General features: G+C 41.9%; 1 protein-coding gene across 1 annotated transcript; it reads right to left on the reverse strand.

Annotated features, from left to right (window-relative positions):
- Positions 1 to 566: 566 nt before the first annotated feature.
- Positions 567 to 27,072, reverse strand: GLE1 (GLE1 RNA export mediator). Its single transcript, XM_061154503.1, has 16 exons — positions 26,880 to 27,072; positions 21,551 to 21,772; positions 16,234 to 16,344; positions 14,159 to 14,307; positions 13,850 to 13,910; positions 13,411 to 13,665; positions 11,732 to 11,963; positions 10,963 to 11,075; positions 10,725 to 10,794; positions 7,374 to 7,516; positions 7,082 to 7,272; positions 6,392 to 6,521; positions 5,496 to 5,600; positions 4,297 to 4,379; positions 3,343 to 3,406; positions 567 to 1,734 (listed from the first exon to the last, which is right to left on the reverse strand). The coding sequence occupies exons 1-16, from the start codon at positions 26,976 to 26,978 to the stop codon at positions 1,666 to 1,668; spliced, it is 2,097 nt and encodes a 698-aa protein (XP_061010486.1). The 5' UTR covers positions 26,979 to 27,072; the 3' UTR covers positions 567 to 1,665.
- Between the last annotated feature and the right edge of the window lie 418 nt (positions 27,073 to 27,490).

Here is a 27,490-nt window from a genome sequence, read left to right on the forward strand (position 1 = left end):
GCCTCCATATGCTCAGTCCTATTCCAACACCCTGAAGTCAGTGGCTCCTAAGTTGCTCTGTCATTATGCACAGAAAACTGCCAGTTGTCAAGCATAGGTAGAGAGCAAGTGCAAATGGCTGGGAGATCCATATGCCCGGACACACAGGAAGGCTCTGCCCTAAGGCACAGCTATGAAGCACAATTTGAAAACTACTCATCTGGTGAATGGTCCCAATTCTTGTGCTTCGCAGGTAGGGATACTGAGGTTCAGAGAGGGTGAATGACCTACTCAAGGTCACGGACATAACAGTGAATTGAGTCCAAGTCTCCCGACTCCTTTCCTAGTACTGTGCCCACATCAAAAAATACTTTCCCATCTGCTGGATAAAACAGGGTCAGTTATCGGCATATAATTCCAAAAACAGAAAAAAGCAGTTTTCCCAAGGTGAAGGTCAAGAAGGCCAAAAAAAGGAAAAAACATACTACTCTATACCCAGACTCAGATACCACCATACCCCTAATGATTTACACAGCTCCAGGTACACAAAAGTGATCATACCGAACCAACTGGATACAGCAATGGGCGTTTTTTAAAAACCAAGCTTTATTATTTATATTTTGGCACCATAGTCAGTAATTCACAGAATGGGTCGCTTCAAGCTGTTAAAGATTACCAGGGAACCCCCTCACAAACACACCCCCACATACAACATTTAGAACAGAGGAACAGATTCATGGCCGCCGCCTCTGCAGAATGAAGGAGTCTTTTCATAGAGCAAATCTCCACTCTTATCTGAACAGCCAGACTCCGGATTTTTGTAGTGGCGTTAGTCAGGCAAATCTGTCATCCATTGCTCAGAACATGTAAAGAATTATAAGGCCCTGATTCATTGCTTACAGATGCTCAGCTCAAGTACAATGCTGCAAGCCCCATCTCAGCCCATCTTAATTCAAACTGAGAAACAAAGTTTGGTTCGTGCATCCCGAGTCATCCAGGAACCAAATTCCAAAGTAAGAGGATAAATAGTTCTTCGTGGTTCAGTATAATATGTTTTAACAGTCCTAATCCCAGACACTAAGCTATCTCTGATGCAATTTGGACTTAGTCCATGTCTACATCAGGCCATTTCTTCTGAATTTATAAATACTTCACAAGCTAACTGAAGCAAAACAACCATAACCCAGGCCTGCATGTGAAGATTTGGGCCTCAACTATTAAGTGCTGCTTTAAAAGGGACCTCAAGTCTTTGTTCATTCCGGAAATTCTGAAAAGGGGCAGCATGTAGGAAGGGGTTGGGTGTAGGGGAGTAAAAGCAGTGGGTCACTTCAGCTCAGAGTGAAACAGTCAAGGTATTAACCTAATTTCTGAAAGACACTTAAGAGATAAAGGAAATAAAGGGTAAGATCAAGCATTAACCTTTTATTCTCATAATTTTTTTTTCTTATTTTCCATAAAAATGAGAAAGGCCAATTTTGTTTACTCTGTCATGTGGACCTCTTTAAGGAGTCACCAGATCTATTAAGGGACCTCTTAGATTTGTGACCCATAGAAATCTCCTCTTAGTCACAAGATACAAATACACAAACCACATATTGACATGACTTTCCCCATGTACAGCTGTCTTCAGTTGCTTTATTATTGCCCCTCTGCAACAAAACGGTGATGGTGGGTGCTAGAGTGACATCAGGAACGCCAGAAGGAGGAAGTCAGGAAGCCCTTGGGGACAGGAATCTCCCTGTGCTGCAGACATTTCTGGTCAGGCAAAGACAAAGAAAACCAAATGATTCTCTGATAACACTGCTTCCAACACTTTATAGTTGAAGAAGGATGTGGTACATAGTACATAGTAGAATATTAGCCATTAAAAAGAACAAAATCAAAATAAATAAATAAAATAAAAATAAAAAGAACAAAATCATGCCATTTACAGCAACATGAATGGATCTAGAGATTGTCATACTGACGGAAGTAAGTCAGACGAAGATAATTATCATATATTACTTATACGTGGAATCTAAAAAAATGTTGCAAATGAACTGATTACAAAACGGAAATCAGAGTCACAGATATAGAAAACTGTGGTTACCAAGGGGGAAAGGGGAGAGGGATAAATTGGGAGATTGGGACTGACATATACACACTGCTGCTGCTGCTTCTGCTGCTGCATCGCTTCAGTCGCGTCCAACTCTGTGCAACCCCAGAGACGGCAGCCCGCCAGGCTCCCCGTCCCTGGGATTCTCCAGGCAAGAACACTGGAGTGGGTTGCCAGTTCCTTCTCCAATGTATGAAAGTGAAAAGGGAAAGTGAAGTCACTCAGTTGTGTCTGATTCGCAGCAACCCCATGGACTGCAGCCTACCAGCCTCCTCCATCCATGGGATTTTCCAGGCAAGAGTACTGGAGTGGGGTGCCATTGCCTTCTCCCATATACACACTACTATATATGAAATAGATAATAAGAACCTTCTATATAGCACATGGAACTCTACTCAATACTGTGTAATGACCTATATGGGAAAAGAATCTAAAAAAGAGTGGATATATGTATATGTATAACTGATTCATTCTGCTATGCAACAGAAACCAACACAACATTATAAATTAACTACACGCCGGTAAAAATTAGTTTAAAAGGAAAGGCTGTGTATAAGACTTCTACTTCTGCATCAACTGTAGTGGAGGACAAAGGTCAGGTTATCCTTATGTCTATCCCATCCTCATCCCCACAACCTGGCCTCACCGGCCACTACTGCTATTTCTCCAACTGAGCTACCGGAAACTTGAAGTCAACGGGCTGTCTTGGTAGATGTACCACAGAGTTCTCAATGATTTGTCAGAATTCACTTCTTAAACTTTTTTGGCACATGGAAAAAGGAAAGGAGTCTAACTCAAAGTACAGTCTGTTCTCATGAAGAAAAGTGACCAGTTCCTTAGATCTGAGACTGAGAAAAGAACCTTGGACAAAATGCAAAAAAAAGTATCAGTGAGCTAAGATTCATTAAATATATTTTACATCTTTTTTATTCTGCACAGGCAGTATGGACAATGACACACAGGAAAATAATGAAATGGCACCCTTAAGGTGAAGAGGGAATGATGTACAAAAAGTAAGGGGGGGGGGTGCGTTTCCTGGTAGCCTAGACGTTAGGACTCCATGCTGTCATTGCCGACGATCTGGGTTCAATCCCTGGTCAGGGAATGAAGATACTACAAACCACACGGCATGGCCAAAAAAAAGTAGGGTTCAGAAAAATCAAGGTTAAGAGACTGCCGTCAGTCTGGAGGGGAGGCCCAAGACTTGTCAGACACAGACACTGGAGGCTGACAACAGTTTGGGATATGCTGGTCTAAGGGCACCTTACCTCCAAGAACTGCTTGAGGCGTATGAAGGAACCCATCTGCCCTGAGCTTGTGATGGCTTCAATCCTACAAGGAGAGAAAGAAGACAGTACCTGTGGTTCACACATATCTTTTGGAGAGGGGTTAGGGACCTGCTGATCTGGAGGAAGTGGCAGAAGGCATGATTCCCAGAGATATCTTCTAGACTTAGGATGCTGTCACTCTACTAAATGGTCTCAGCACTTTATTTCAGACAAGAGGGTAAAGGATAAGAGAGCACTATTCCTTCCCAAGGTCTCTGTCATCAGCTGAGATGGGTGTTGCCAATGCCTTTCTCCCTTCAGTGACTTGAGAGGGATGAGAAAGGGCCTTGAAGTTGAATCCCTCAAAAGAGTCAAGCAAACTGGCTGATCAATCAGATTCACCAACTGATTTACTGAGGGGGTTAGACTCCTTGGTTAGACTCCTTCATGACTGCATGTTGTCACCATCCCAGATTATCTGGGGGAGTCTGAAAAACAAGAGAGTTTTAAATGGGATCTGAATCCAAGATCTTCCTAATTCTTTTTTTGATGTCTCACTCAACACAAGTGCTTCTGATTGAGTCAGAAACAATATCTGAACTTCCTTGGTGGTATAATGGATAAGAGTCTGCCTGCCACTGTAGGGGACAGGGGTTTGATCCCTGATCAGGAAAGATTCCACATGCTGCAGAGCAGCTAAGCTCATGCCCTTAGAGCCTGTGCTCCACAACAAAAGTAGCCATCTCTGCGAGAAACCTGCACACCACAATAAAGGAGAGACCCCGCTCAGAACAACTAGAGAAGGCCTGAGCACAGCAACAAAGACTCAGCGCAGCCAAATAAATAAAATAAATTTTTTAAAAAAGAAACAGCATGTGACAGCAGCCATGGGCATCTGATTTCATGAGTTTTCACCTACCAAATTCTCTGGTGTCTACTCAACAAGTCTAATACCTGGGGAAGTAGTCCTCTTTGATGAGAAGTATCATCTTCCAGAACTGGACCTGGTACTGCTTCATGAGGGCATTCCCACACACCTAGAGGGGAAGGTGCACACTATGAGAGCAGGGAATGAAAATGGACACTCAGTCATAAAGGATAATCAGCCCTTTGCCTCTCATTCCTATCAAGAATTTCAGCCACAATGCCATTCAGCCAGCTAAGCAAGGGAATTAAAATCCAACTTTCTTCTGAAGCATTTTCACATATGGCAATACCTCCATTTAACCAGACCGCCAGGTAGCCAGGTGTTTCAGAGGTCGTGACTCAAACTTAATTTACTATTGATTTTAAAGGAACAGCATTACTTCCCAACCTTGGTAATCAAGGTAGAAGGAATACCACGTGTTTTCAATGACTCGGGATCAATGTTCATTTACTATGACTGCAGGAGCTGTCAGGTGAGTAGAAACTGTTGGCATTATGGGCCAAGTGGTCTCAGATTTGTTACAGCATGTGCTCCAAGCATTTAGTCTTTAAGAACTGTCTCCTTTTCACAGAAACCCTTATTCTTACCCTATAGTGGGGGCCCCTTATAGGCAGATAGGACTGTACACAGCCTTCTAGATGAGACAGGTACCTGACTTAAGCTGGTTAATCTTATTTTCTCTCCTGTCTATTAGCAGTCCCACTGATGGGACACTAGTCCCACTACACTGGGTGACCACACTGAGGCTGAGGGATACAGCCCAGGAGCATCTTCTCCACTGTGTACCGAGAAGCAGAGAAAGTTGGCCTACAGAGCAAGTAGAAGGCAACCCGCAGAAGAGCAAACATGAAAAGACCATACGGTCCCAGAGAGAGGCTGCCTTGGTCCCTGGGGACATTCCAGTTCCTGGTTCCAGGCCCTGATGAGGTTCAACTGTGCATACTACCCTCCATTCTCTGAGTGAGTCACTTCTATATCCCTAAAGCAAATTCCTTTTCACTTGTACTGGGATGTAGTTTTCTGTTCTTTATAATGACAAGACATCCACACAGAGAAGGAAAGTACACTGGGAAGAAAAAATCAAAAGCTAGCTTTCTCTTGGGGCTTGGGAAAAAATTTCTAACACTGGCCCCTAATGGTGTTCACCGTTAGTCTCTATTTGTCTATTCGTCATGTCACACAGTGGCCCACTGGTGCTCTCTTGTGTGATAATTGTACTACATACCTCTAAGAAGTCAAAGAGGAGGGTAGCCGTCACATCTGACAGGGGCTCCATGTTTAAGATCTGTGCCAACCAGCGCCAACCATGATTTAAGCCATGAGGGTGAGTCTGGGAGCAGAGAGGCTTGGTCAGGATTTAATCTCATTTTATTAAGAGGTCTAAATTGCCAACGTTATCACCCAGTCATTACCAAGGGAACATGAACCCCATGATCACCTAACCTAAGCACATGCCACAGGGCAGAAACAACAGAGGCCGAACAAATTCTGTTTTTAAATATTGCAACACACTGGGACCCACACATTCTTTATTGGATTCCTTCAATACACAGCTGTCAGCCTCAGTTTCAGGAATTCTAGTTACTCTTATAAACAGTTCTTTATTATTGACATTTTATTAATTATTCCTGGTACCTGCAGCACAACACCTGGGACACAGCAGGTGCACAGTAACAAGTTCCTAGACTCAATCAGCTTATATTCCTTTCTCTTTGGGTTTCCAAGTCCACTAACTTCTCCATCTCTCTAATTTCCATTCCTTGCAAAATGAACTAGGCAGGCAGGTCAAAGCCCTGGCCCTCTGCTGTGGCTCTGACAAGTGTGTATCATTACAACTTGCTAAGCCTCCGTCTGCCCCTCTGTGAAGTAACATATGTAACCTTGGTATATAATTGGTCTCTAGGGCACCAATTAGTCTCTGAACAAATGACTCTGATGATCCAAAAGTTTCCTAATAATCAATACCCACTTCTCTAAAGAATACCTATGAAGCAGCGCTATTCTTTAACTTATCACATGATCGGACTGTTCTCTGAAAGGTCAGTATTTCCTTCAGGTAAGATATAATAATATGGACCCTGGTCCAACTGCTCATTATCCATAGTAACCCTTCTCTGCTACCTCTTGTCGGTTTCCATATGGCCACCGGAGCTGGATGATGGCGGCATAGAGACGGATCATCCCAGACATGCGCTTTAGAAAGTTGTCCTGCTGCTCTACTTTGGAATCCTTTACTTGGTAGCCAAGCATCCTATGTGGTAAGAAAAAATTCAATGTGATAGAGTCAAAGTGAGGGTGACCAATCCATTACTATTTATGGCTAAAATTAACAACATACCATTACATTTAGCATTATTACTAATATATTATTACACATGACTACATTGGTAAATGTAATTTTGCTTACAAAACACTCACATCCATTATCAAATCTGCAACATATAAACCTTGAGAGGTAAATTCCCAGAAGGTAATGAATATTATTATCCCCATTTACAAACAATGAAAAAAAAATCTTTAAAGAGGTGAAAAAACTCCCCATTTGTGAAAATCTATTAATAGTCAAAACAAGGGTAAAATTCTAAGACCCCTGGATTCTAAAGCCAGAATTCTTTCCGCTGTACTATACTGATTATTGATACCTAAATCCACAAATCCTAAAAGCCACCCAGTTTGCATGAAAGACACTGTATTCTCTGACAGAATGTTCAAGGTACATAAGAGATGCTCTGAGGAGGGGAAATGAATCTCAATTCTCTCGCTCTCTCTTCCACTCATCACCTGGGGACAGTAAGGAGAACAACACTTCACCTCTGATAGTCTTCCAAAGCCATTCCCTCTTTGAATGCTGGGTAGAAAGGAACAGAGTAAGGACACTTCTTGTGCAGGTGAGCCAGGATGAGGTCCCCTACTCTGGGGTGGAGCTCCCAGATCCCGGATGCCACAACCGCGATGGGGAATGCTGCTTCGTGATGGGAGGCCACTTCCTCCTCCCCTTGTTTCTGGGAGCACAGAGAGGGGGAGATTTTAAGTTAATACTTGAGAAAGGCTTAAAGGTTAGGCACCAGCCTCTTCCCATATCTTTGGCAATAAGGCTTCTCACCACAAATTTCTCTGCCAGTTTGTACTGGACAAAGTCTAGGCCTTGTGGGTTAAGTGTGACAGACACGGCGCGCCCGCCAGACTGAACAGGTTTTCCAGAAAGTAAGCTGTGGATCTTGTCAAAGATTTCCTTCAGCTTCGAGCCTGGGTATGACAGAGATAGAGTCTGTGATAAGATACAACTGCAGTCAATCTATTTTTTTCATCACTGCAATAACAAAGCCTCTGTATAAACCCAGCCCTACAGAAGTTCAGAGCCTAAAGCCAAAATACAGATGCAGAAAAATATATGACAATCAAATGCATGTTGTGGAGGATGCGAAAGTACACAGGGTGTGGTATTATTTTGAAGGAATTTATCATTGGTAGAATGAACTAATTCTGAAACTGACACATCAGAGAGATGAATAGTATAGAAATAGGTGTTGAATTGTTCCAGATGTGACGGGTGTGGCTGATGTCCCTAAAGGAGTCACTTGTAACTCCAGGGAAAAGCTTCTAAAGAATCTCCAATTCACAGTGGCTTCCCCTCCTTCTCTTGGACCCACCTTCTTCCACAGAAGCTATTATTACATTCATATTATAGATCCTGTGTGCCCCACCTTCCACACTGGCTAGTTAGATCAGGACGAGTTAAGCTGAGCTAATCAGCCAGCTGGCTGAGTCAGTTCCCTGAAGTGGCCAGTCCTGTGCTGTCCCTGTCACGTGGACCAAAGAACAGCCGTCTACAGAAGGAGAATGAAGGTGGGCAGAGGGAAGCCTAAGAGAAGAGAGAAAAGGGTCATAACATTTCTGGCTCCTGAGATCCAGCTCCGCTCCTCCCATAGGAAACTGATTTATCTTTAGGACAAACCCCTTACTCTACCTATTTCTCCTTCCTTTCCTATTTTTTGGCTTAAGCAGATCTTAATTAGTTTCTATTATTTAAAATCAATCTTTGAATGAATACAGCATCTCCAATTTACCTGTCAAGTTCCTAATACCCTGCGCCAAGTTCATAATCATTTTAAGAAATGTTTTAAAGATCTCAGAAATATCCTCCCCAGACCACTGATTCAGTTTCATTGAAAAAACAGGGAAGAGGGGTGGCACATTTCTTAGGAATTAAGGAAAAAAGGAAGAAACCAAGAGTTAAATAATGTCATAGAAATTTCAAGGCCAATAATCCCCTGAAAACAGAAGCAGAGACTCTAACCTGATACATTAAAATATGTATGCTTCCATACAAATTTACTCAGCTCACATTCCTGCCAACCCATAACCCAACTACATCTTTACTGAAGGTTTCAGAGGGCCCCACTGGCCAAATCCCCATCCAGCCCCTCTCCCTGAGCCCCTCCAAGTAGGAAAATCAGATCCCAGCCCAGTGTCTGACATGGCCTCCCACCTCCCGTATGCCACAACGGCACCATATCTGTCTTTAAATTCTGCACCGCATTTAATTACTCATGGACATGCACCTCTAAAGAGGCAGGAATTAGGTCACCTCTTTCTCAGTCATTCCACACTTCCTGAGCACTAACTCTGCAGAATGTCTGTGTCTGACCAGGCTGTAAGCTCTCATAGAGCTTACGATGATGATGGGAACACAGGGACACAGCTGTGAAACAGATGGGAAAGTCAAGAACAGCAAAACTAGAGCCTAATCAGGTACAGACAATGAACTAGAGGAGGCAGTCATGGGGATGACTCTCTGGTTCAGTTAAGGTAACTGAGTAGATAAGGTGCTAGTACTGGTTACTGAGAGCAAACAGGAAAAAAGGTAGGCAAGAGGAGGACGATGAGAGGTCAGCTTGGAACGTGCTAAACCTGAGGAAGCTGAGATATATCTAGGCAGACCTGCCCTTCGGGTAGCTGGAGCAAGGTAACCTGAAGCTCAGAGGAAAGGAATGACCCAGAGACTGAGCTGGGTGTCATGTGTGCAGAGGTGAAGTCTGAAGCCAGGGGGGGTCTCAGAATGAGAACCACAGGGTGAAAGCATCCCCAGGACACACCTACCACCGAGGTGGAGACAGGAGACTGAGGAACCCACAAAAGAGAAAGAGAGGGGGGAGGAGGAGAAGCTGGAAATTAATGTTGCCTCAGAAGCCAGAGGACTAGAAGTGATAGAGAAGGGAATAATAAACAGGGCCAAAGGGTAACATGAAGATTAGAAAAGACTGAGAAAACACAAAATCAAAAGAAACAGGTTTTAGAATGTGAGTGACAAGCATGTTTAAAGGGAAAGGAGCTTGTAAAGAAAGTTATTTTGTAGAAAACAGAAGAGCTGTCTCTTGAGGGGGATAGGAGGGGATGATAAGTTTCCCGAGGCTCGTTCAGGGCCAAGGTGGAAGGGGAAGTGTGGGCCGGAAGGGTACTGCATTCTTTGAAACAGGATGGTTTCAAAGCAGGTAAATAGAGCTGTGTTCTACTGCAGTGGGTGGGTTGGGGGGTTGAGGGGTGAACCTGAGGATCTTACACCTGAGGTCTCAGTTTTCCAGATAAAGGAGGAGGCAGGGGTGGTCAACTGAGGGGTAAAGACCCAGGACAAACCTGAGGAGACCAGGGAAGGTGTGGGACAACTGTCTGGTCAACCTTTCTCCTCACTGCCATGGCTATTAAAGGAAATGGCATTTTCAGTTCTAGAAAGTGATACATATTTATTTATTTAGAACTTGCTTTGTTCCAGAAGGAATTCCAGGCAGCAAAGTGATATGTAAGTTCAGTCACAGAGCCTCTCAAAGGCAGGAAGGGCAACTTCCCACACTTTCTGGGTAACAAGTTAATCAAGGGAACCTGGGTGGAGGTTAAGTCAGAGCAGCTTCCCAGCTGCACAAGCTCCCCAGCCACTCGGCAGCACAGTCTATACTGTGGAGGCTTCCACATCTGAGCTCTGTGAAAATGAACCTCTGTTTCTAAAGAAGAGGGGTCTCCGTGTGGTTCTTCCTCTCTAAATCTCAGGCTCTGGAGAAAAAAGGTAGGCATTCTCAGCGTTCTCATGTATTAACAAGCAGGTTTCGAGTCTGGAAAAGCTAACGTTGTAGGACAAAAACGAAGAATGCAAGTTACATCCTAGGCTCCCTAAGGGGTGCTTTCCGCAGTAACTTTCAATCGTAGCTAAGAGTCTTCCTAAATAATTTACTACTAATACATAACTTATTTAAAAAGAAAAAAGAGTCAACAAACACATAATGATTACCTTCTACATGCAGAGAGTAAACCAGCCAAGGCACATAGCTTATACACCTGATCCAACAGTCAACATTTGCTCAGACATAATCTATTTATAGGAACCTTACAGACAAGTGGATTTGGAATCTCAATAAACACTGGTACAATGAGGTGAAGGGCCACATTCTTAACTCTGACCAACCTGCAATGGTAGAGATCTGGCTCACTGGGATCGTGGCAGCCTTCTGGAGGTCCATCTTGATCTTTTTGGCCTGCCAGAGGAAAGCAGCGAGAAGGCCAACAGCATTTTGAAGAGCTGAGTAGATGCCATTAGGATTAGGGATGTGATGTGACAGGAGAGCTACATTTCTTGGGGACATGAGGCTGTGGCGGGGGGGCGCCATCAGGCCCAGAGAATGCCCAACTCCTGTCCCTCCTACCTGACTGTCTTTGCTGTTGCTCAGGCCCTCAAAGGCCAGCACGCACTGACCGGAGGCCTCCTGCAGCTGCTGGTACCACTGCATTGTACTGTCTTGCACCTTCACCTGGAGGTCTGAGGAATGAAAGAAAGATACTTCCATAAAAGGAGAATTTATTGAACACTTAATATGAGCTAGGTACTATTCTAATCAACTTAAGTAGAATTGATTGAACATTTAATATGAGTCAGGTACTGTTCTAATTACATATGTGTTAACTGCTTTCACTGTCATAATAAGCCTATAAGGTGCATTCTATCATCGTCGTTTTATAGATAAGGAAACAGTCATGGAAAGGTTAGGTAATTCGGCAAAGATACAATGCCAGGAAATAGAAAAACTAGATTCCCACGGATCTGACTCCAAAAGCAGTGTTCTCAACCATTATGCTATATCGATTCCCTCGTGTTTAAACATATATTCTGTACACACTTATTTAAAATACTCAATAAAATAAAATAAAATACTCAGTAACAGCAATATGTGGAATAATATATCTACTAGGATTATGGAGAATTTCAAGTCCTCATGGCAAGTGTTGGAATCTGAAACCAGGCTCCACATCAATCAAAACTGAATGGAAATCATTAAAAGTACCGAATCTTACATTATGTAAAAGTTCTGATAAATTGTCCTGTAGCTTAATATAGTATTCAAAACATGTTCTCGCTTCTTTTCACATTCTGAATTACACATCATGTTAAAGGACCATTTCCACACCAAGACCCACCTTCGTTCGGTTTCGCCCCTGGGCCCTGGTTGGGAACGGGTGACTCTTTGTGGGCCTCCGGCCTCTGCTGCATCTGTGACTCTTGCCGCTTTATCCGGGCTTCCTCTTCATCCCGCCTCCTCTTCTCCTCACAGGCCCTGGAGATCTCCTGATGCAAGTTTGAGAGGAGGTCGCGCATCTCCTGTAGCGCTCCCTGAGCCGCAGCTTGGTCCTCTACTGTGGGAAAGCCGTTCTGTCACGGTGACAGAGGCAGAGCTCAGTGGTTATTTCCTGAGCACCTGAGGTGCTGAATCATACCTCACACAAGTCCATGTATTTCTAAACTGGAATTGTGCCAAGGGAGTACCCACGGTCAACATGTTGATACCTACTGCTTTCCTGTTCTCTTAAAGGTAATACTGATTTACCATCACATTCACAGTACCGAAGGGTAGATCTTTCAATGCTTTCACCAACACTGGGAACCAGCCTGTGTTTTCTACTACCTTTTCCCACTAATAAGTGATAAGGCTTTGTGAAGAAACACCCAATTTTAGGTCTGGAGAAGAAAATGTTCAAGATGAAGTAGAAAACAGCTTGCTTGCTTTCTGCTGCAACAACTACAACTGTCCCATGTCCAAGGGATAGAGAAGCCAATGTGAAGGTGTTCCCATTACACAGTTTGAATAACAAACTATAATAGATGACATATAATACATCAATTATATAAAGTTCATATGTTCTTAATGATAGTAAAAAAAACCCCAAAACCTCAAGTCACTGTGGGAAAATGCTAGGAAAGCAACTCTATACTCTGAAAACTGATCAAAAGAAAGACTCAAATATTTATCCTTCCTTCCCTATATAGACTGTACTTAAGATAGTTTATGGGAAAAAAAAAAAAAAAGATAGTTTATGGGGAAATTTTCTTTGTAGTAGAATTCTAGCTAAAAAATATGGACAAATGATAGAAAAACTTAAAATTTACCACCTCTAATGAAATAACCATCCTGGAATGTGAAGTCAAGTGTGCCTTAGGAAGCATCACTACGAACAAAGCTAGTGGAGGTAATGGAATTCCAGTTGAGCTATTTCAAATCCTGTAAGATGATGCTGTGAAAGTGCTGCACTCAATATGCCAGCTATGTATTTGTCATGATTATAGTAATTATGCTTTCAAAATATCATGTTAACTGAAAAAAGCAATATACATTTCTGTAAGGTTTTAATTTTTATCATAAACATGGCAGGTGTCCAGTATATATTAATGAACTAAAGTGTTCTGCAATTAGACGAAACAAATATTTTTTTAACCTAAGGTAAGAAACTCTCTATCAGGACTTCCCTGCTGGCCCAGTGGTTAAGACTGAGGTCCCAATACAGGGGGCCCAGGTGCAATCCCTGGTCAGGGAACTAGAACCCACATGCTGTAACTAAGACCTGGTGCAGCCAAATAAATGAATATATATTAAAAAAAAAAAAAAGAAAAGAAACTCTCTATCTATAGAAGGCCAATTAGGGTGGGGAATCTCACACACACACTCTGTCAGAGAAAAAATAAATGCTAACAGTGGTTATCTCCAGGTAAGAGGATGACAAGTGATAATAAGCAGGTAATATTTTAAAATCACAAAACCATTTTGCTTTTAAGGCCCTTCATTTCAAAGACAGGAGAGAGTGTGTTCCTGAAGCCCCCTCACCTCAGAAGTGGCCCGGATGATCCCTGAAACAAGACCGCAGAGCTGGTTGCCTCGGGTCCGGAAGGCAGACAGGTCGACCTGCAGCAGGGCCCTGTGCTGGTCGGAGGAGTCCAGCTGCTGGCTGAGGTGCAGCACCTCCTCCTGCAGGGCGTAGAGGCTGCGCAGGCGGGCCTGGCCTTCTTCCTTCCGGAGCCGCTCCTGCTCCTCTTGCTTCAGGCGCTGCTGCTCCGCTTCCCGCAGCTTCAGGTTGAGGATCTACAGAAAGGGCTGTCAAATTAAGGGGCTCCTGGGACTTCTCCTTCTACATGCCTCCAGTCCCACGCAGACTGCCTGTTCTCACAGATAGGCCCCAAGTCAGCCACAGCGCGGCATGACAGGGGCTGGGTCCTCTATGACTGCCAGACAGTGAACACCCACAAGGGTTCTCCCGGGCGCTGACCTTTGCTCTGTGACGATGCTCGGCTTTCAGCTTCTCTTGCTGCCCCAGGGCTTCTCTGGAGCTGAAAGAAAAATGGAGGGAGGAAGAGTCAGGGATGCTTCCTAAAATAGTTCTGCCTCTCCTAAAAGCTTCCTCTCTTTGATTTGCATTGGTCATCTTTCCAAGGTTGGTCCTTTTTCTAGGTTATAAGCTTCTCTGGCTATTTTATTTTGGTACGTAAGGACTCAGATTCTTCCCTCTGGGTTTTATGTTGGGAAAGAGCTCTGGTTGACCATGCCGACATTCCCCTTGTAATTCAGGGAGACTCACCTCTTCTCCATTACTTCCCGTAAGTCCTGGAATTCTTTATGATGCTTCAGTTCCTTTCGTTCATCAAACCGCTTAAGCTGTTCAGATGCCATCTCAGAAAGGGCCCACACCTTCTTCTCCTGCTCCTCCTGCCACTGCCTCAAGCCCTCCTGCAAAGGATCAGCACCTGCTCTCTGGAGCTCCATTATACCCTGCTTGTCTACCCCTGTGAGATGCCCTCCCATCAGGCCTCAACCCCATCGAAGATACTCCGGGGCATGGAATCATCTTCCTACTTCTCAAAATCTTTGCTTGAGTCACCTGTCCCCTTTGGGTCGATCTTTAAATTCAGCTGTTGTGGAAAGCCTTCCCAACTTGCCCCACACTGTTCCTGTCACTCCAGCCTAAGCTAAGAATGGACAGGATTTTACCAATATATTATCAAATAGCCCTGCACTTTTAAGTTTCCATCCTGTGCATTCTTTTTTTTTTTTTTTGGCCATGCCCTGTGGCTTGTGGGATCTTAGCTCTCCCACCAGGGATCAAACCTGGGTTCTCGGCAGTGAAAGCAAGGTGTCCTAACAACTGGACTGCCAGGGAATTTCCATCCTGTGTATTCTGATGAGGGCTTCAGGGTCATCTAAAGAAATTCTTATTCTATTATGCTATTCCTATCTCACTTCTTTCTGTAAGTTATTATCTCTGCCTAGGTTCTTTTCCTCCATCTTCACTTAGGAACATCCCTTTCTTATACATCTAAAGGTACCAGGTATTTCATTTATTATTCACAAGAGTACTCACATTCGACTTTTAAGGGCAATTAGACATTTTAACTATCAAAATTTAAAGTGTACATATCCTCTGATACTTGTTCCATTTTAGGAACTTGTCCTGAGGAAATACTTGCCTATGTGTGCAATGATATATGCATAAGGATGTTCATTACAGCCCTGTTGATAATGGCAATGAATTTGAAACAATTTAAATCAACAGGGAAGTAAATATAGTAAGTCATACTAGAAAATACTCTGCAGTCTTTAAAGAGAATGACATGCTATATATATATACTGACATGGAGATATATCAAAACATACTGTTAAAAGATACTAAGCTATTCTATTCTGAAACTTATTTTGCAACATGAGGGAGATTATCAGCAGTGAAAAACTTTCTACTTAGGTCTGGAAGACAGAAAGTCCATGGACAAGTGATGACTGACAGAGCAGAGCTGAGAAAACCTGAATACACAAACACCCTCTGTCTCTCTTTCTAACCATTTCTTACCATCTCCACTGCTACATCCTTGAATCTAAGCAACCATCATCCTTTTTCATCCAGTGTCAAAGTGACGGCTTCAATAAGTGTTGTTCTCTCTTACTCAGACTATAATAGCCTTCTAACTATATTTCACTCATTTCTCTTGCTTACTTCTGCCTCTCCCTCCAGCAAATAAACTCTATGAGGACATGGATTGTGTCTCCTTTGTTCAATGTTTTATCTAGACCTAGAACAGAAGTGCTCAATAAGTATTTGGTGATTCCATGAATAAACGGATGAGGGTAGATGCTAGAATTTCACTTTATAAACTCACCTACTCTGTAAAAATTTTTACAAAAGCATGTATTGTTTTTCTAATAAAAAAACTAAAGTCACCTGAAAGTATCAAAACACTGTTAATCGGCTATACCCTAGTACAAAATAGATATTAAAAAAAAAAGAAAATAAAGTTAAATAAACATTAAAATAGTGTTATTCTTTTCTCAAGAGGCTATTAAGGTCCATCTTCTCAGTATAACTTTATCTGACAATGCAGATCATCTTCAAATTTTGGCACAGTAAATGGAAACCAGGAAAGTCTCAGTAATCTTCCTAAGTTCAAGGTAAAATAGAAGAGCTAGGACCTGAAACCAGTTTTGACTTCAGAGAGTTTACTTGTGACTGTTACATTGTAACTATCTCCCTAACGAAATGAAGCCACTAGCAGGTAGGGCACGATGATCAGCATATGGCAGACATTCCTAGTCCCTGAGGCATTGCATGTGAATGTGGCTCCCGAGGGTCAATGTCAAGCCTGCCTTACTTCATGGGTTACTTACTGCTCCTTTCATTCTGTGCACCAGCTCATACATTCGGATGCAGCCTTCCACTTTCATCCCCCGGGGGGACTGAAGTACCATAGGTTCTGTATGTGGAGACTCATGTTTGTCCTGTATAGACGGAAGACAGAAAAATTAAGCTTTTAAGATGGTCAAGTTGGTATTATTCTGTCTGAACAAAAGCCACATCCTTGCTTACAATCAGCAACCAATAACAACAAAACAATTTAAGTTAGAACCAGGGTGCTTTTCGTTATATTGACCTTACTCTCATTGTTCTCCTTAGCAAATTAAGTGGGTGTTTTTGCTTTGGACAGTTTTTTGTGTTATTTTTTTGCTTGTTTCTTTGTTTTGATTTGCGCACCATATTTCCCCCCATTTTTTCTTTTCTAATAAGTGTCCATTTTTGCTGGGGTGGGTTGGATGGAGAAACCCCAGCCCACATCCCCAGTTCATCCGTGCCCCCTAGCCTCAGGGGTCAGTAGGCATGAGATCAGCCCAGCAATCAAAGTACTCTATCCCTCTGTACCCAGTGTCTACTTCAGGAATGAGGCTTATGACTTAAGCCAAAGTCTACCTCTGAACTTTTCTTTTTTATATATATAATTTTATTTATTTATTTTTAATTGATTGATGACTGCTTTACAAACTTCTCAACTTTTCTGATGGAGCTATTTTGGAGGGCTTTCTCTTCTTCTGGGGACGCTAACCTAAGAAGGTATCTGTCTAAGGCTATCAACAGACATCCTGCCACACAGTCTATCTGAAAGATGAAATCAAGAAGAGTTACACAGAACTGAGAGAAGAGAAGCAGAGCCCCGTGTTTGAGTCACTGGATCAAATCAGAAATAATATCAAGGAGAGACAAGCAGAAAATAGATCCTCCAGATCTAACTGATTCCATATTCCTAGACTTCCTGGTTGGATGAGCAGTTAAATTTCTCCCCTGACCCCTTTGTTTTGTTTGAGCTAGTTTAAACTAGGTTTTCTATTACTTAAATACCAGCAATTCTTAATGATACAATTTGTTATATAAAGCCATCCAAAACTTTACTTAAACCTTAAGAATTATGGAATTTTATACCTGGAGAGGCCCTCAACAATTTAGTCCAGTACCAGATTTACAGACGAAGAAACTGAGGGAAAGAGGGAAGAAACTGTAGGGAACAGTCTGAGGGTACGCCACAATACTGGGAGGATCAGAACTAGAAACTGCTGCCTCTGAGAAACTGCTCACAGAAACTTCTTTTTTAATCTTGAAATAATTATAATTCACAGAAAGTTTCAAAAAATGTACAGGGAGGCTCATGCACTCTATATTCACCAGTTCCTCAAATAGTAACATCTCTCATAAATACAGTAAAATATCAAAAACAGTAAACTGATGGTATAAGTCACATAACTTGTTTGGATTTCACCAGTTCTGACAGGAATTCATTCGGGTATGTGTAGTTTTATGCCATTTTATCTCATGTATAACCATGATTATAAAGGGCAGAACTGTTCACCACAGAGATCCCTGGTTCCACATCTTTACATCTCTTACCTGTTCTTCAACTCTATAATGACAGTATTTCAACAACCTTAAATAAATGGAACCACATGGCACATAATCCTTTTTCTTTTGGCTGCTCCACGTAGGATCTTAATTCTCCAACCAGGATCAAACCTGTGACCCCTGCACTGGAAGCCGTCATCCTAGTTTCAATTTTCATTTCCTTTAATGGCTAATGATTGAACATATTTTCTTTTTTTTTTTGATTGAACATATTTTTGTGTACCTATTTTGTCATCTGTATATTGCCTCAGGTGAAAATGTCTGTTCATATCTTTTGGTCATTTTCTAATTGAAGGTTAGAAAGTTTCTGTTTCTTTGAGAGTTTTAAAAATATATTATAGATATATAAACCTTTGTCAGACATGTGATTTGCAACTATTTTCTTCCAGTCATGAGTTTATTATTATTCTACTGAGAATTTTTTAAAAAATATTTACTTATTTATTTGGCTGTGCAGGGTCTTGCAGCATGCGGGATCTAGTTCCCTGACCAGGGATCAAACCCAGCCCCCCTGTACTGTGAGGAGTTTTAGTCACTGGACCATCAGGAAAGTTCCAAGGTTTTTTATTTGATGAGGTCCAATGTATTAATTTTTCCTTTTATGGATTTAGTGTCAAATCTAAAAACCCTTCAACTGGCCCTAAGTTCTGATTATGTTTTTTTCTCCTAAAGTCTCATAGTTTTACATTTTGAGTTAATTTTTATGTAAGTTATGAGGTTTAGGTTGAAGTTCATTTTTGCACCTATGATGTTCAATTGCTAGATTTAAAGCCTAGTATTTTTAAAGATGAGGTGCAAAATATAAACTAAAAAATAAACTTCTTATGCATGGAATCATGCAGTCTTTCATAATATGAATAACCATCTCTGTCCTATATTACTTTTTAGGATTATTATTTACCGTACAATAAATTGTTACTTATTGCGAATAACTCTCACAAAGACATTTCCCCAAAGAAGTTATACAAATGGCTAATAAGAACTGAAAATATGCACAACAGCACTAATCATTAGGGAAATGCAAATCAAAACCATAAGGAGATATACTTCTTACCCATTAGGATGGCTACTGTGGGGGAAAAAAAACAACAACAGTAAATAACAAATATTAGCAAAGGTATGGCGAAACTGAAACCCTTGTGCACTGCTCGTAGGAACATAAAACGGTACATCTGCCGTGGAGAACAATACGATGGGTCCTCAAAATTTAAACACAGAATGACAATAATAAAAAAAAGAATTACCACACGATCCATCAATTCCACTTCTGGAACATAACCCAAAGAACTGAAAACAGCTACTCAAACTAACAGATGTACATGCATGTTCATAGCAGTACTAGTCACCAACAGCCAACAGGTGGAAGCAATCCAAATGTTCAGTGACAGATGAATATAGCGAAGTATTATTCAGCTGTAAAAGGAAGGAAATTCTAACACATGCTACAACATGGATGAACCCCTGAAGACAGTATGCTAAGTGAAATAAACAAGTCACAAAATGACATATACGATTCACTTATATGAAGTATGTAGAACTGTCAAATTCATGATGGTTTTTCGATACTGGGCCTGGGAAGAAATCAGGAGTTTGGGATGATGAAAAAGTTCTGGAGATGGATAGTGGTGATGGTTATACAACACTATGAATGTGCTTAATACCATTGAATTGTGACATTAAAAATGGTTAAATGGTAAATTTTATGTCATGAATATTTTACTAATTAAAAAATACGTTTGCACCCTTTTATCTTTGATGCCTGTTATACAGGCATTTATTTTAAGACAGCTAGAAGATATACTTTAAGATTAAAAAGAGAAAGATCTCTATGCAGAAAGTTTTTCAGAGGAGTATCTTTAAAAGCAATGAAATGGAAAAACATAAATGCTACATAATAAAGGAATAGTTCAATAAATTACAGGATGTTATATATCCTGTAAGCAGATATTTACAAAGGTGGAAATAACATGAACAAATAATTCAAATAGTTTGCTAACAAAGTCAAGTCAGGAAGGCAAATTAGAACACCAAATACACATACAATTTAATTATGCCAAGGTATAAGGATGCAGGCTTATGAGACTGGAAAGGAGTAACTGTTGACTGAAACGATGAGATCATAAGGAGATTTAACTTCTTCCCCCCCTTTTTTTTTTAAACTTCTTCCTTCTGATGCAATGAAAACATGTTTTCAGTAACCAAAAATTTTCAGTGAGTATGAACAAAAAGGACTTTGTCTTTTGGAACCCAAACGTGAAAAATGTAATCTCTACCTTTCTAAAGAGTTGCCTAGTCTTATTCTGCTGACACAAAAACCTTGAGAAAGCAAAATAATGCTGTAATGCATTATTTTAGTTTAGAAGGCTTTTCTTCTTTATATTCTTAGGCCAAATACTACTTCCTATATCTTACTTTGATCCAGAAAGGATTTAATGCAGCTTATAAAGAACATAAACTATAACAAGCACAAATTAAAAGTCAGAAAACATATTAATAAGAATGAGGCAGATATATAGAGACACAGATAGAAAACGAATCATCTGTAAGATATATTGTCAAGTGGAAAAACAGAAACCAATGAAAACAAACAAGATACACAACAGTATATTCTAGCAACTTTGTTTAAAAAGAAAGAAACAAACAGAACTGAAGAAAAAGCAGCACACCACCCTTGCCCCGAGTCTTTTAACCCGGCCGGTAGCATTTTAAAGAGGTCCCCTGAGGAGTTCTGGCCACTGACTAACTGCCCCCTCCCCAGCCGGGACCTCCTGGCGAGACTGTAACTAGTGATGTTTGTACAACCAAAGCCTCTATTTTGTGGTTTAAGGAGAATAAAATTGACTACGTTTTAAAAAAAAAAAAAAGAAAAAGCAGCACACATGGGAAGCTCTCCGACCACCCAGCGGTTAAGACTCTGCACTCCTGATGGAGGGGCAAGTGTTTGATCCGTGGTCAGAAAACTAAGATCCCACAGGCCACACGGTGTGGTCAATAGATTAATTTTAACAACATAATTACCAAAAAGAAAATACATATGTTCTTGTATATCTGTACTTATACAAACAAACTCTGGAAGCAGGAAGAAAGAGAAGAGCAAAGCACAGCAGAGCATCAGTAACAATTTGTTTTTAAGTGGGAGAACTATCTCATCCTCTGTCTGCCCCCTTCTCTTCTTGCCCTCAATGGAGGTGACAGAGGATGAAATGGTTAGATGGCAGCATTTACTCAATGGACGTGAGTTTGACCAAACTCCAGGAGATAGTGGAGGACAGGGAAGCCTGGTGTGCTACAGTTCATGGGATTGCCAAGCTGGACACAAGTCAGCGACTGAACAACAATAACAACAAGTAGGAGAAAGGAAGGCAGGAACAAAATCAAACCAAAAAGGTACAAACTCATTTGGAACCAATGACAAGGTATGTAAATCTAAGAGCAAATATAAAATTTACTCTCAGTCTTCCAGCAGGCAACAACAGAAAGGGAGACCTTAAGAGTTAAACAAATGTAATGCTTACGAGAAAAAACAATCCAACTCCTCAAGAAATTAACTACTATTCTTAGTACTAAGAGAGGAATTTCCCTCTCTGGGTCTTCATAAAAAGATGTGGCAAACACTGTTCCTACAAATAGCTACATGAAGAAGAAGCAATCATTACTTTCTCAGAGTAAAGTCATTGTAGTATGACAATGATATTATAAGTAGACACTTCAACTCTGCAACCACCATTGTCTTCTGTCCTAAGCTGAGTGACAGGTTACCTTGGTTCCATTTGATGTTGCTGAGGAGACAGGTGAGAAGGCAGGGTTTCTGAGAGGAGATCTGGGAACAGATGAACGTTGGTCGAGGGCTGAAGTAGATACAGAGGATGCTGACGTCTCAGAGGGAGGTGCGTTCTTTTGTATGTGAGGCAGGACATGATCTACTACCCATCCAGAGTAAGAAGACAGCTTGGGAAGAGACATACATTCTTGTAAAACATCCTAGAAGACAAGAAAAAAGTTAAGTCCAACTTGCATGTCAACTGATCTAAGCAACCAAAAAATAATTTTGTCCTTATAATCCACTATATGCTTTATTGAACACCTAGAAGTCCTAATAAACATTAATATATACCTACATACCAAGACCCAAAGTAACTGTATTAACAATCAGAGATGAAAAGAAAGTACAGTAGTTTCTTGATAATGATCTTGACTACTATCTTTTTAGAGTATCAGACTAAACAATCCTAACTGCAGAAAAAGGAACAATTCACAAAGATGATCATTAAAGTAGACCTGAAAGCAATCTGAAACACTCGTATGGTAAAGAACACATGAGTAATTCTGAAGTAAACTTAGTCAGCAAAAACAAGACCAGAAGCTGACTGTGGCTCAGATCATGAACTCCTTACTGCCAAATTCAGACTTAAACTGAAGAAAGTAGGGAAAACCACTAGACCATTCAAGTATGACCTAAATCAAATCCTTTATGACTATACAGTGGAAGTGAGAAATAGATTTAAGGGACTAGATCTGATAGACAGAGAGCCTGATGAACTATGGATGGAGGTTCATGACATTGTACAGGAGACAGGGATCAAGACCATCCCCATGGAAAAGAAATGCAAAAAGGCAAAATGGTTATCTGAGGAGGTCTTACAAATAGCTGTGAAAAGAAGAGAAGCGAAAGGCAAAGGAGAAAAGCAAAGATATTCCCATTTGAATGCAGAGTTCCAAAGAATAGCAAGGAGAGATAAGAAAGCCTTCCTCAGCGATCAATGCAAAGAAATAGAGGAAAACAACAGAATGGGAAAGACTAGAGATCTCGTCAAGAAAATTAGAGATACCAAGGAAACATTTCATGCAAAGATGGGCACAATAAAGGACAGAAATGGTATGGACCTAACAGAAGCAGAAGATATTAAGAAGAGGTGGCAAGAATACACAGAAGAACTGTACAAAAAAGATCTCCACGACCCAGATAATCACAATGGTGTGATCGCTCACCTAGAGCCAGACAACCTGGAATGTGAAGTCTAGTGGGCCTTAGAAAGCATCACTACAAACAAAGCTAGTGGATGTGATGAAATTCCAGTTGAGGTATTTCAAATCCTGAAAGATGATGCTGTGAAAGTGCTGCACTCAATATGCCAGCAAATTTGGAAAACTCAGCAGTGGCCACAGGACTGGAAGAGGTCAGTTTTCATTTCAATCCCTAAGAAAGGCAATCCCAAAGAATGCTCAAACTACCATACAATTGCACTCATCTCACACGCTAGTAAAGTAATGCTCAAAATTCTCCAAGCCAGGCTTCAGCAATACGTGAACTGTGAACTTCCAGATGTTCAAGCTGGTTTTAGAAAACGCAGAGGGAAAAAAAAAAGAAAAGGCAGAGGAACCAGAGATCAAATTGCCAATATCTGCTGGATCATCGAAAAAGCAAGAGAGTTCCAGAAAAACATCTATCTCTGCTCTATTGACTACGCCAAAGCTTTTGACTGGATCAAATAAACTGTGGGAAATTCTGAAAGAGATGGGACTACCAGACCACCTGACCTGCCTCTTGAGAGACCTGTATGCAGGTCAGGAAGCAACAGTTAGAACTGGACATGGAACAACAGACTGGTTCCAAATAGGAAAAGGAGTACGTCAAAGCTGTATATTCTCACCCTGCTTATTTAACTTATATGCAGAGTACATCATGAGAAACACTGGACTGGAAAAAGCACAAGCTGGAATTAAGATTGCCGGGAGAAATATTAATAACCTCAGATATGCAGATGACACCACCCTTATGGCAGCAAGTGAAAGTGAAGTCACTCAGTCGTGTCCAACTCTTTGGGACCCCGTGGACTGTAGCCCACCAGGCTCCTCCGTTCACGGGATTCTCCAGGCAAGAATACTGGAGTGGGTTGCCATTTCCTTCTCCAATGGCAGAAAGTGAAGAGGAACTAAAAAGCCTCTTGATGAAAGTGAAAGAGGAGAGTGAAAAAGTTGGCTTAAAGCGTAACATTCAAAAAACTAAGATCATGGCATCTGGTCCCATCACCTCATGGGAAACAGACGGGGAGATAGTGGAAACAGTGTCAGACTTTATTTTTGGGGGCTCCAAAATCACTGCAGATTGTGACTGCAGCCATGAAATTAAAAGACACTTACTCCTTGGAAGGAAAGCTATGACCAACCTAGATAGCATATTAAAAAGCAGAGACATTACTTTGCCAACAAAGGTCTATCTGGTCAAGGCTATGGTTTTTCCAGTGGTCATGTATAGAGGTGACAGTTGGACTACGAAGAAAGCTGAGCGCCAAAGAATTGATGCTTTTGAACTGTGGTGTTGGAGAAGACTCTTGAGAGTCCCTTGGACTGCAAGGAGATCCAACCAGTTCACCCTAAAGGAGATCAGTCCTGGGTGTTCACTGGAAGGGCTGATGCTGAAACTCCAGTACTTTGACCACCTCATGCAAAGAGTTGACTCACTGGAAAAGACCCTGATGCCGGGAGGGATTGGGGGCAGGAGGAGAAGGGGACGACAGAGGATGAGATGGCTGGATGGCATCACTGACTCGATGGGCACGAGTTTGAACAAACTCCGGGAGTTGGTGATGGACAGGGAGGCCTGGTGTGCTGCGATTCATGGGGTCGCAAAGAGTCGGACACGACTGAGCGACTGAACTGAACTGACTGATGGCACATACACTCAGTGAATATTAGTTATTTAAAAGTGCTGACTGAATTCTATGTAAGATTCAATTTTTTTCCAGTTTTATTGAAAAACAGACATACGTCCCTATAACTATAAAAGTGTAAGATGTAAACATGACGGTTTGATTTACATAGATTATAAAATGATTATATAGGTTCAGCTAACATCCATCTTATCACATGAGTGCACGCGTGCCACGTCAGTTCAGTTGTGTGCAATTCTCTGTGACCCTATGGACTGTAGCCTGGCAGCCTCCTCTGTCCATGGTATTCTCCAGGCAAGAATACTGGAGTGGGCTGCTGTGTCCTCCAGGAGATCTTCCTGACCCAGGGATCAAACCCGCATCTCTTACATCTCCTGCACTGGCAGGTGGGTTCTTTACCACTAGTGCCACCTGGAAAGCCCATCTTCTCATATAGATAAAATCAAAAGAAAGAAAAAAGGACTCTCAGCATATACTCTCTTAACTTTCTTATATATGGTATAGCTGTGTTAGCTACAGTCATCAAATTGTATCTTACAAATCCTAGTACCTTTTTGGATGCCATTTCAAAAGGTGTTCTGTTTTTTTTTTCTACTTTACGTTTCTGATATTTCATTGTTAGTGTAAAGAAATGTAACAGGTTTCTCAGTGTTAATCTTATATCCTGCTCCCCTGCTAAATTCATTTATCAGTTCAAGTAGTTCTTGTGTGGAGTCTTTAGGGTTTTTTTACATACAGTAGCATGGCAGCTGTATATAATGACAATTTTACCTCTTCCCTTCCAATTTGGATACCTTTTTATTTTTCTTGTCTGACTGCTGTGGCTAAGACATACAATACCATATTAGACAGAAGTGGTGAGAATGGGCATCCCTGTCTCGTTCCAGATTTTAGTAGGAAGTTTTTCAGCTTTTTACAACTATCGAGTATTGTGCTGGCTTGTATGTCATAAGTAACTTTTATTATGTTAAGATATGTTCCTTCTATACACACTTTGGTAAGAGTTTTTGTCATGAGCGGATGTTGAATTTGAGACAACTTCCTCCTCATTTTTTAAACCAAAATAAATTCCAGAAGCAATGCTTCAAATGTAAAAATAAAACCACACACACAAAAAACACCATAAACAGAAAAAAATTTTAACTGACAAACTAGAAAAAATATGCAATATGTCTCTCAAATAAAGTAATATTATTATCCCTAATACATAAAAAAACTTATAAAATACTGGCAAAACCCCGACAAGAAAACGTGCAAAATGAGCATAAGACATATAAACGGGCAATTTAAAAATAAAGATATAAAACTGGCTCTTAATACCATTTGGGCACATCAGAGAAACGGTTGATTAAGGGCGAAGTTACCAATAAACGCTAAGAGTGGAGGTTTGACAAAATACTAATTGGGTACAAAGGGAAAAATGATGAATTTTAAGTGGAAATATCTGGCAGATACCATTGTGATCAACTGATAAATGTTAGCATCACCAGTGGTGGGACGGGCTGAAGCATTTATGTGTTACGGATTTGAGTTACTGAGAACACCTCATCATTTCTGCGTTATTCCTGCCAAGAATGCATAACCTGAGTCGACAACGAACAGACTCATGATGGAATTCATCCTATAGAATATAAGGTATACATAGTCTTTAAAACTGTCAAAGACAAACAGAGAAATGCTTTATAAGTGCCATATATTTTCGTTTGAAGAGACTTCATACCTGTAGCTAGATTAAGAGCAACTCGGGAAAAGGCTATGCCTTAAATATCTCGACATTCCCCACCTGCGCGGTCTGTTACGGGGCTTAGCACATCTTAGATGCAGCGACCACGCCCCCATTAAGGTTTCCAGGTTTGCCTGATGTCATCTAAAAATTTGGTCAGGGCAAGAGAAGGGCGCGCGATAGAGGATGAGACAGTTGGACGGCATCACTGACTCAACGGACTTGAGTCTGAGCAAGCTCCGGGAGATAGCGAAGGACAAGGAAGCCTGGCGTACTACAGTCGCCAAGAGTTAGGCACGAGAGAGACTTAACAGCCACCACCACCAACCGTTCACCGCTCAATCTGGATCTCCTAACACAAGAGACGCGCAGTAATAAACTGACCCTGAGAGGGAGGCCAGGGCTGCTTTGACAATCAGAGCTGAGGCGCCTAACTTCGGCAGCGGGGAGCAATGAAGCCTTCAGAGAAGAGCATCTCTGAAGGGGAGCTCCTGAGAAGCTAGAATAGTGGGGAGAGAGAGAGAGCAGAAACTCTAGGACACGGCAACGCACACACAGGAGTCAAGAAGCGGACGCGTGTTGTGACAAAGAACGCAGGGCCTCGGAGGAGGAGGGCTTGCCAAAGGCTAAGGAAGCACAGAGGCGCTGACGAGCGGCCGGTGGGACCGCCGGCCGCTTACGGGCCACTGCTCACCTCACCCCGCAGCAGCCAGTCGCGGTCGTAGCAGAGGCGACCTTTGTCGGAGCTGCGCAGAGCCTGCAGAGTCTCCCAGCAGCGACCCTCAGAAGGCATGGCCTGCCCAGCTACAGATCTTTAGATGCACCGCTTGTAACAAAACAAGTCCTCCAATCAGCCGCCCGGAAGCAGGTTCTACCTTCCGCTTCCGGGGCGCACAGGCAGGAGCACAGTTCAACCCCGCCCCCAACGGCTACGTGGCCCCGCCTCTCGTACCAAGCCCGCCCACCCATGCGCCTGCGCACAGGACTTGGCCTGTGGCTCCTGCTTCCTGCCGTGGCTTTAGACCTGGGGGCTTCAGTTGGGTGGGCCTTATAGGTTACAGAAAAGTGAATAGGTTTGATGAGGTTGTGGACAAGTTGGAATCCTCATACACTACCAGTGGGACTCTAAGATAAGGCAGCTCCTGTAGAAGACAGTATGGCAGGTCTAGGTGTTGACTGTGCCCTTCCACTGCAGGGGAGGCTTGGGTTCCATCCCAGGTCAGGGCGTTAAGCTTCTGCATGCCATCCAACCATCTCATCCTCTCTTGCCCCCTTCTCCTGCCCTCAGTCTTTCCTCCTGCCCTC

The sequence above is a fragment of the Dama dama genome, chromosome 11 (assembly GCF_033118175.1).
Source record: "Dama dama isolate Ldn47 chromosome 11, ASM3311817v1, whole genome shotgun sequence".
NCBI lineage: Eukaryota > Metazoa > Chordata > Mammalia > Artiodactyla > Cervidae > Dama > Dama dama.